The sequence below is a fragment of the Danio aesculapii genome, chromosome 16 (genome assembly GCF_903798145.1).
Source record: "Danio aesculapii chromosome 16, fDanAes4.1, whole genome shotgun sequence".
Classification (NCBI taxonomy): domain Eukaryota; kingdom Metazoa; phylum Chordata; class Actinopteri; order Cypriniformes; family Danionidae; genus Danio; species Danio aesculapii.
The window spans coordinates 39896656-39908249 of NC_079450.1; the positions used below are offsets into that span (position 1 = coordinate 39896656).

Consider the following 11594-nt stretch of genomic DNA (forward strand, 5'->3'; position numbering starts at 1 on the left):
ACTCAGGTCGCCGCGAGCACCTGGGTGCTATATGTCAATGCACGAACCACTACGCTAATGGCATCAACGTTTCATTCTATTTTTGACCAGTGCAGGTGGAAAAGAGTGCCTGTGATTGGTGTCTCGATGGAAAATCCTCCCACTGACACAGGTCAACAGCTCATCAAATTGGGACAAGCTAAATCAGTGGTTCATTCCCTGAAATTTTGAAATTAAGCAGAAATGTAGCCTTTAGCGCTAGTTCGACCAGGAAGACCTTGTCACATCACTCATCACAATCAGTTCCAACCAACAGCCATGAGACACAAGGAATACCTAATGCCACATCACTCATCACAATTAGTTCTGACCAATAGCCAAGAAACACAAGGAATACATAAGCTGTTTATTCATTTCATTCATTTGGTTGCAGATACTGAGGCCAAAGATCATCCACCATCCTCCCCACCACCACTAGGTTGGCCCTGTCCAGGGGGGAAGGCTCCGCCCCTGCCTTCGTCCTCGGCAGACATAGCTGGATCTAAAACCTCAAGCTACGGATGGGGTCTCCGCCTAAGAAATCCTATGTTTTGTTAAATGACACTTTTGTCAAATAATACTTAGCTATAAATGTAATTCAATATCATATTTATCTCCCTGGTCTTCCAAGTAGAACTATGCAGCTTTCATAAAAGTAATTTGTTTGAGATTTGAATTTGAATTTAAAGTAAGTCACCAAAATGGCACCATTTGGGTCAATGCCTTCTTAGGGGCAGTTTCAAAGAGTTATAAAACATTATTTGTGTGGTATTTTGAGCTGATACTTCACCTACTCACTCTTGGGACATCAGAGACTTATTTTATATCTTGTCAAAAGGAGCATAATAGGTTTAAAAGAATTTCACATAACACTGAAGGCTGGAATTCAAGTTTAACAAGACAAGAATAAATTAAATGTTAACTAATTTAAACAGAAAGCAATGCTATGGCTTTCAAAATACTACTGTTATACTCAATTGCTTTTATCAGACATATAAGAATGTATTAAGATAATAATATAAAGAAAGATTAAGGCACAATTCAAATTCTACCCCTTAGCCTTACCCCTCATTTTGCGTGTTCCCGTGAAGGGGTAGGGGTGTCCCCATTCTCTTTAGCTTGTAGGACTAAGGGGAAGAGGTAGATAGCCCTTCGAATGGAGATTTTTTTTAGGACCACACTCAAAACCAATGGGTAAGAAAATTTCCCAGAATACACCAGCCACAACAGCAGGATAGCTGCACCCGGAAGGAGATCCACAAATTAGAAATTTTTGTCATTATTATAAATTTTTACAACAAACAAGCATATGTTTTAATATATCCATAAATATATTCATATATTCTTATTTTACCATTAAAATAAAAAACGCTACATTTTCTATCTCCCTAATATTAACTCCTGTATAGCAGTCCCACAACATTCTGACACTCAATGACACTCGAATACCCTGTCAGAAAAGTCTAGTGGCTGAAAATGACCTTTATACAGTGTCTGCTATAATGTTAATGTTGTTTTTTGTGTGTTTTCCATAGATGAATGTGACCACTGTGTAAATGCGCAGTATAGTTATGATCTTATTGCCACATTAGATCATTATGATATCATAATATATGCCTTCAGTGATTTCCTGAAGATAAATACCAAAAAATAACACAACTGGAATAACTACAGCAGTCGCGATCGTCTGATCTCACATTAAACATGAGATCGCGATGACATATGATGATGTGTACAGGTGTTGTAGTGCTCTCCTATTTCTTGGGGTAAATTTTGAAGCCCTTCCTCTTCATACTCGGTTTTAAGGGCCAAGGGGAAAGGGAAGGGGTAGGGGTACAAAAATAAAATTGGGATAGGGCCTAACTGTTGAAGTTGTAATAATGTTTGAATGCCTTTTCACACTTACTTGAAAAAAACAAACCCCATTCAGATTCATAAGTCTATAAGTAGCTATCGAGCAGATGCTTTTATCCATAGTATTATCCAAAGCGACTTACTGAAGTGCACTTACTGTATCATCAAGACAACCCAGCTGGAGCAAATTGGGGTTAAACGTCTTGCTTAACTATACAGCAAAACGGCAACTAGGATTAAACCAACGACCTTCTGGTCAAGTCCCCTAAGCTTAAGTCAACAGCACCCCTTCAGATTAAAAGCACAAACCCGTGAAATCGCCCCTAATTTCAATTTCACCATTTCGAAAGCATTCGCAAGCTCTGAGCTGCAGTTTTCCTTCAGGGAAACATCAAAGCTCAAGCTGGCCTTTGATGTCAGAAGAGCTGAGCAGAGCCCCAGTTTGCCCTGCATTTGTTTACAGCCATGTCCTTGGCTAATATAAAGCAGAGCGTGCGCACGTTACATGCACACAAACTAGATGGAACAAGCTTCCTGCCAAAAAAGCATTTTTCGTGCATAATGATACTGCTGTGACAGACACGGCGAGCATGGTAGAGGCGCGGTACATGGCATCTGATGATTACACCGGGGGCACGGAGCTAATGACAGCTCTCCGAACCGCAGGCAGAAAAGACTCTCCGCCTTCTACAGGCCGCAGTGCAGTTCTGCTTCTTCAGCAACATGCATGTGAGATAATCTATTTGGGAATGGACGGCAACCACGGAGAGTCATGGCTTGGCTTGATCCCTTTATATGAGCCCGTGGCTTGGCGTGGGGGAGGAATAGCGGTTCTCTGCATGAAGACTTATAGCAAGCATGAAGTGAATAAAACCAACTTTCTATCTGTCCTTTTCCTATGTCCCATGATGCTTTGCAAGTTATAGGAGTAACTTGTGCTAAACTGTAAACAATCTGTAGCTATGTTTTTATTCAAAGATGCAAATTAGACTAGGTGTCTGACAATATCTGATTTTTTTCGTTGTGATTATTTGCTGAAGGTTATCATGGTACAAGGTATGGTATATGGTAATTTCATGATACTGACCAAAGCTGTACCATTAATTTATGCTGGCTTTTTAGTTTTTTAGCTGATTCAAATAAACTTTTCTAATCAAAAAAATATTAAGTTAAACTTAATATGACTAAAAATATTAGGTTAAACTTAAAGGGCACCTAGGTTAGCCCTTTTTTCAGATTTATTATAAGTGTTTTGCGTCTCCAGAATGTTTCTGTAAAGTTTCAGCTCAAAACACCCATCAGATTTTTCATTATACCTTTTGCAAGATTCTATTTTATAAATTTTTTCACTAGGGGGCTGTTTTGTCGTACTGCGCCTTTAAGGCTAGTCCTCCCTGCCCACCGTTTCTACCTGCCTTTCTGTGTGCCTTAATCTCCTCCCTTGGCTGCGTCAGACAACAGACAGACTTAAAGCAAGCAGATCTCACGTAGCGTTTGTGAGAAATACTACAGTAAGAACTTTACCAATTAGTATTTGTTGTGCAGTTGCATAGATGAGTCACACAAAGTTCACGCGCATCCTAGCAAACTGAACAGACCTTTTATTCCCAGTTGCTTTGTGCATGTCTGGTCTTGTTGATATGATTATACACGTGACTACCAGGACATGTTAATACGCGCAGCTGTCAATCAATTCGGTGGGCGGGGGGACCGCACTCCTACGTAAAGTTGCGGTCAGTCTGAAAACCGCTCCATTTGGTCCATCGTTTTTATGTTGTTAAATTGAAAAAAAGGACTGGGTGTGTTTATATCACCCCAATATGACGGTCTATACACCATACATGCACATACTGTATGTCTGTCCAAACAGCTTGAAAAATAGATTTTTCACCATAGGTGCCCTTTAATATGACTAAAAATATTATGTTAAACTTTGTATAACTTAAAATAAATTAGTTCAAACTTTATTAACTTCCTAAAATAAGTTAAAGCAGCATCAAAATATTTTTTGTCTAAACATTTTTTAAATATAATTTTACAATAAACATTAACTAGTGGCGGTAAAAAAGAACAAGGGAGCAATTGGAACAACACAGAACCTGACAGGTAGACTGTTATCATCACAGTTCATTCACTGAAAATCAAAAGGCAACTTTTTAGATTAGAATAAATTTTTTTCAGCATTCCATAAAAAACCCCAAAAATGCTAAATTACAAAGATATATTGAACGTTGATGTAAAGTTGGAATAAAAAAAGGAAAAAACACTAAACTCCATGAAGAGCTTTGATCAAAGCCATAACTTTGCTCATTATAGGTCTGAACTGCTTGGCCCCTTAATTGCTGCTTGCAGCTATATTATATATTAACATTATATTATTATATAAAGTAACATTATTTCACAACAGATAAAAATAAAGCACAGAACTCAGTTTTTAATAAACACATGAATAATTTTTAGTAGGGCAGTACGATATTGGAAAAATCTGACATTGCAATATTTTTTTCTGGGGTTTATATTGCTTATGTGGCTTGAATAGCTCTATTTGTGGGGAGAAATCATTCATTTAGATTGCTTGATGTGATTTTTCAGGTAAGAATAATTACAATAGAGTAAAGAAAGAGTCAAACTGAAAGAGTATTCAGGTACAGAAATTGAATAATTAAAGCCCTAATTTGTAGCACAAGGGCATCACGGTGGCGCAGTGGGTATCACCTCACAGCAAGAAGGTCGCTGGTTCGAGCCCCGGCTGAGTCAGTTGGCATTTCTGTGTAGAGTTTGCATGTTCTCCCCGTGTCCACATGGGTTTTCTCCAGGTGCTCCGGTTTCCCTCACAGTCCAAAGACATGAATTGGGTAAGCTAAATTGTCCATAGTGTAGTGTATGAGTGTGTATGATGTTTCCCAGTGATGGGTTGCAGCTGGAAGGGCATCCGCTGTGTAAAACATATGCTGGATAAGTTGGCGGTTCATTCTGCTGTGGCGACCCCAGTTTAATAAAGGGACTGAGCCGAAAAGAAAATGAATGAATTAATGAATTTGTAGCACAAGTTTATTATCTGATATAATTTTTTTACAATTTTGAAGGGAAGTTCCTGAAACCAGAAGTGCAATTTTAAACCTGGGAAAACAAGGATACCAGTCTCCCAAGGTTTCCACTTAATGCGTATTAAAAAACGTTCTTCTTTACACACCCATGCAACAAAGCTTGTTATTTGAACTTGTGCTCTCTTGAGACATGTTCTGTCCCTCAGATCATACACATCCCACCTTCAGTTCTTAAAAACGTAACTGCCAGCGGAGCAGCATAAGAGCAGGGTATTAACTGTATGTGGGAGTGAATTTGAGTGCGCTTCCAACCTTATCTCGCCTCACACTTGTGTTCTGTATATTTAACCACCTGTACACCCTTCTGCTTTTCACACCTTCTGCCAAACCAGATTCTAGACATTGACGCTGTTTTATGGCACATTTTGGGATAAACAATGGGAATTTGTCATACAGTACTTCATAATTCAGCATTGAAAAATGAATAGTTCAGAATTGTTTGAAAAGAAAACTTTTTGTTTAGTAAAGACACGTTAAATCAATAAACAGTAACATTAAAGATATTTCTAACATTATAAAATGAATGCTGTCCTTTTGAACTTCCTATTCATCAATGAATACAGAAAAATGTGTTTCATGGTGTCCACAAATATATTAAGAACACAACAGCCTCTCTTTAAAATAGGAAATAACAAATCAACTCATTACAATGATTTCTGTATGAAGCTGACAATTCAGCTTTGCCATCATAAATTACATCAAATATATTCAAATAAAAAAATACAGTAATTTTAAACTGTAGTAATTTGTCACAATATTACTGTATTGATCGAATAAGGACAGAAGTCAGGACTATAAAAAAATAGTGTATGTTTGTGAAGATTTAAGTCTATGTACTGCAGCTTTTAAAATATGCAGTTATGTGAAAATATTTCTAGTAGTTATTGTAAGCGGAAGTTGATATATTGGCAATCTAAGAGATAATGCAGCTTGAACACTGTACAATGCTCAGCTAGAAAGATGACAGGTCACTTTAAAAGCTCATTTTCAACATCAATAATTTCATAGGGATAATAAGATCAGGATAATAGAAAATCTTTCAAGTGAATAAACAGAGAGAGGAACAGCTTTTAGGGTAATTGGTTTTCATCACACGCCCATGAGAATGTCTGATGACTCATTTTCGATGAAAAAAAAAAAATCTGAAATGTTGGGATTTAGGATATATGGCTGTTGTAACCTAAATCCCTTGAGACAATGGGTGGGAAGTGCACTTGTTCTAGATGTGTACAAACCAGTTTTTGGTTCCCACGTTACAACATGTTTAAATGGACACAACAAAACATTACAGTTTTTAAATTTTGGTGCATTTTCTGAGAAATCAACTGTTGATGTTGATGCCAGTTCACAGTGTTGATAGTCTGACGCTGATGAAAAAGTTATTGCAAACAATGTTTTACATTATCACTGTTATGGGTTGTTTCACAAAGTGTGCCTTTTTATTTAGCCTATAATTTACAAGCCAACCAAATTTTGAAAAACACTGACTTTTGCAGTTTTAAAGTTTTAGTCCTTTGAAAATGTACATTATTTTGTCAAAATGATGAAGTCTACAGGCATGTATGAGTACTCGACAACCAAAACAACAGCCAACTGGACTGTGTTTGTGCTGCTCAAGAAAAAGAGCCATCTAATTTGTTTGTATTTACCGCTCTGTTGACGAATTCAAATGTTTTCTTGTCTATAGTTTTTCTTTACCATGCAAATCACTGGCCTGGCTTCAATAATACAGACCTTTTTTTGTCATTTTTGCAGATACGTTTGAATAGGGATTATTTTATTTTTATTGTTTTGAATGTATGCAAAACTTTTTGAAAGTTTTAGCACATTGTCATTGTGTAAAATACCCTAAACAATAGAAGAATAAGTAATATATTTTGAGTAAAAATTACAAGGCCAAAAATGTAACAAAAATTTCATGCTGACTTTAATAAAATGCACTATGTCAGTTCAAGCTACAGTATATTTCCAAATATTAAACTAATCAGAGCTGACAGTTGTACAGTTCATTTAGATATCATCCTTGTATCCCTTGTATTCAAGGTCATGATGCTGACATTTCCTCAAATATCAAAAAATATCTAATATTTCATGCTTTCTTTAGTGTATAAATCCATGGTAAGACGGCTCATTATTTTTGTTTTTTACTTAACAAAAGTAATTTTTTGTGGACATGTTAGGGAAAATTAGATGACAGGTCTGACACATAAATAATATAATATTTTGCTTATATATTATAGGAAAACAACAAACATTTTTTTTAATTAAACACATTTCTGTGCATGCAGATATTTCACTGAGGACATAAAATGAGGGTATTACTTGACACGACAGTAATCTAAATGTACATGTATATTTATAATGTCCACCACAATGTAGCAAACACTTATCGTGACCAAACTAAAGACTCGTAAATGTGTTTATCATGAATTACACATAGATAAAGATGAACCTTTATAACTCGTGCACTGTGAGTGTGACATTACACAACCCTCTGCCAGCGTGCATTGGTGATATCAACGATTGCATGCTCTTGCATTGGTTTAGGAAGTTAAAGGTGGGTCTATTTCATCCTGAATGAAGGAAAGGTACAGTACGACACACCTCTTCACCATGTTCAATCCTGCCTGCTTTAATTACATCCAAAACCACAAACATGAAACTACCGACCATCTAAAAATCAGCTTTCGTTGCGTCTTATGCAGACCCCCAAACACAATACACACGTAAAAATTTTGGATTCACTCACCCGAAGAGACAGAGGAGCCCGACAGACTGGAGTTACTGGACGCTGCCATCGCGTCTAATTCACTGAATCTCCCCGCTTACTGGCGTCTGTTAGGGCTTGACAGCTCTTCCATCCCAGTCCCTGCTCTCCTGACCGTTCTCTCCAGAGTTCCTCCAAAAGAGCCGATAATGCTCAGCTGTGAGTGTCGGAGCAGACGGGAGTCGCCAACGCTGCCGCATTTACAGGCGCGTGTGTGGCAGCAGAAGAACCATATGGTGAAACTAGTTGATACGAGCTCAAATATACGCACAGAAAATATGACAACTCGTCTACTCCTCACTGTTGTGAAATGCAGAATACAAAAAAACTTCCCCGTCGCTCCGCGTGCTGTCCGTGACTGTAGGTTTCGCCATATTTAGAGTCGGTGATTGCACTGTATTGCTTCCATGTGCCACTTCAAGGCTCGTAATAAACACACAGAGGCGAATCCGCCTCTTAAAGTGGAAGAAACGCGCGTCACCGGAGCGCGCACATTCCTCCTGTCTACCTGACCATACTGTAAACCGCAGATGCATGATTGTCTGCTGTGGGCTGCGTGTTCATATAAGAAAGTTGCATTCCGTTAGTGTTGTTTAAAAATGTTACATTTTTGTTACAAGTGTTTTGTTACATGCTACAATGTTAAAGCACACAACACTGGCACAGTAAAAATAGCAGCACACCTTGCTGTACCATTGCTTTAAAAATATGCATTATAAACCACTAAAATAAATGGTAGCCTAGCATGAAAAGTAGATTATTGTTTCATAACATGTATAATAAAGAGCTGATAAAATATGGCAGCATAAATAGCAGTTTTTACTGCTTTTTATGACAATTTTATTGATGTTGATAGACAAGTGCAACATACTTTCAATTGGGTGTGGTAAAATATTCAGTAAGGAATAATTGATGATGTTACTGTATAACCACCTCGAGTGTGTATTCACTCATATCCTTCGGCTTAGTCTCTGATTTATGAGGGGTCGCCACAGCAGAATGAACCACCAGTTACTTTTGCATATGTTTTAAGCAGCAGATGCCTTTTTAGCCACAACCCAGCACTGGGAAACACTCATACACTCGTTCACACACACATTGATCCACTATGGACTATTTAGTTTTACCAAATTCACCTATACCACATGTCTTTATACTGGGGAAACTGGAGCCCATGGAGGAAACCCATGCGAACACATGGAGAACATGCAAACTTAAACCTGCAACCTTCTTGATGTAAGGCAACAGTACTTCCAATAATTTATACTTATACTAAGATTATAGTGGTGGCACTGTAGCTCAGTGGTTAGCAAGAAGGTCGCTGGTTCGAGTTCTGGCTGGGTCTGTGTGGAGTTTGTATGTTCTCCCTGTGTTTGGGTAGGTTTCCTCCAGGTGCTCTGGTTTCCCCGACAGTCCAAAAACAGGTTGTTGCTAGATCGGATATGGTTGCGGCCGGAAGTTGACGAGAATTATGTATATTATTTATTACATTTCCAATTTGTTGTATTTTATTAACGTCTACTCCCACCCCAGCCCTAAACCAACTGTCACAGTAATGTAAAAACAGTAGTTGTACCTATAAAATTACCTAATAATAATAATTTAATAATAAAATAATAATTTTTTTAATGCCAACCCTCACCCCGACCCTAAACCCTAAAAATATTAATCATTGTTATACAGTGTCATAAAAAAATACTGCTATATCATGTGCATACCACATTTCCGGCCGGCTGTGTATCCGATCTAGACTTTACCCCAAAAACATGCAGTTTAGGTTAATTGAATAAACTAAATTGGCCTAGTGTGTGAATGTGAGAGTGTATGGGTGTTTCGTAGTACTGGGTTGCAGCTGAAAGGGCATCTGCTGCAAAAAACATATCCTGAATAAGTTGGCGGTTCATTCCGCTGTGACGACCCCTGATGAATAAAAGACTAAGCCGAAGGAAAACGAGTGAATGACTAAGGTTACAGTATATGTATTGTATTTCAGTGCATTCTTTTTTTCTGTAGGACCTGTTTTCTCACAAAAATTGTAATTTACAAATTGACTGTGTTTTATATAATGGTAGCTATTTTAGAAATAAAAGCAATAATCCATGTGAAACTGCAGATTGCATGGATAACTAAGAGTATCTCAGAAAGCCCTAGCTGTTTTAAATTCACTTTATGGCTTCACTGAGATTACTGCTTTTTTTAAAACTGCACAATAGAAATATATAATTACTGTAATCATTACTGCAAATGTCATCCTTCCAGTATAAAAAAGTAGTCCCTCAAAAAAGTCTCTCAGCAGAGTATTAAACCAGGCAGTTTTATGGCATGGTGAGTTTGCATATAAAGTGTCAATAAAGAATGTAATTTGATGATCAAACTGAACCACCTGAAAGTGTAAACTTTTAAATAATTTTCTCTCTGCACTTTGCAATCTGTGCACCTACACCTGCACAAACATCCATGGTTTAGTATAGCACCATTTAGTAATTTAGTAAATGATAAATAAAAAAGTTAATTTGCTAAGATTTATAATATCTTGAACAGCAGCAACACACAGTGGTGCAGTAATATAGGAGTGATGAGGTCACTGGTGTATTTTTGTAGAAAAAAATTATAAATTTAAACATGGCTCAATCAATCAGTATCAAAGGCCATTAAAAAGTTAGCATCTTTATGACGCCATGCATTGAAAGACTTGTAATATTGTCACACCCTCTTAAAAATCATGTTTTTCTTATATAAATATGATACAAAGTTGGGCGACGCGGTGGCGCAGTAGGTAGTGCTGTCACCTCACAGCAAAAAGGTCGCTGGTTTGAGCCTCGGCTGGGTCAGTTGGCATTTCTGTGTGGAGTTTGCATGTTCTCCCTGCATTCGCGTGGGTTTCCTCCGGGTGCTCCGGTTTCCCCCAGTCCAAAGACATGCAGTTTAGGTAAATTGGGGAGGCTAAATTGTCCGTAGTGTTTGAGTGTGAATGAGTGTGTGTGGATGTTTCCCAGAGATGGATTGCAGCTGGAAGGACATCCACTGCGTAAAACATTTGCTGGATAAGTTGGTGGTTCATTCCGCTGTGGCGACCCCAGATCAAAGCCGAAAAGAAAATGAATGAATGATCCAAAGTTACAAAAAAAAAAAAGAAATTGTGAAGGTTGAAAAAGAAGGTTTTTATTATTAAGGGAAAACAAAATTTAAAACTGCGTATGAGTGAAAAAGTGTTTGCCCCATAAACTTCATATCTGGTTGGGCCAGCTATAGAAGCAATAACTGCAATCAAGGTTTTTATTTTTTTTATTTCTTTCGATAATTTGCTATGAGTCTGTTACAGAGAAGTGGAGAAATTTTGTCCCACTCATCTTTGCAGAATTGTTGTAATTCAGCCACACTTGAGGGTTTTCAAGCATGAACCACCTTTTTATGGTGAGGCCACAGCATCTCAATTGGACTTTGACTAGGCCACTCCAAAGTACTCATTTTGTTTTTCTTCGGCCATTTTTAGAAGTGGACTTGCTAGTGTGCTTTTAAGTTCACTTCAACTTTAGGTCACTCATAGATATATACACTAGATGTCACATAGGCTATTGTTGTCTATTGGAAGGATTGCATCAATAAAGCTGCAATCTTTTGCACATACAGTTGAAGTCAGAATTATTAGCCCCCTCTGTTAATTCTTTCCCCGATTTCTGTTTAAATTAAATCTGTTTAAATTAAACCTGCTTTTATTCTAGCCGAAATAAAACAAATAAGACTTTCTCCAGAAGAAAATTATATTATCAGAAACACTGTAAAAATGTCCTTGCCGCCCTGGGTGATCGCCCATTGCTCATTGCCCATGCCTAAATCGGCCACTGCTT

At 37.6% G+C, this 11594-nt stretch overlaps 1 protein-coding gene across 1 annotated transcript in view; it reads right to left on the reverse strand.

Annotated features, from left to right (window-relative positions):
* The window catches only part of chn2 (chimerin 2), a 120380-nt gene extending 112220 nt beyond the window's left edge, over positions 1-8160 (reverse strand). Inside the window, exon 1 of the mRNA XM_056474773.1 lies at positions 7729-8160. Coding sequence (XP_056330748.1) covers positions 7729-7777 — 49 coding nt within the window. The 5' untranslated portion in view covers positions 7778-8160. The remainder of the gene's footprint in view (positions 1-7728) is intronic.
* Between the last annotated feature and the right edge of the window lie 3434 nt (positions 8161-11594).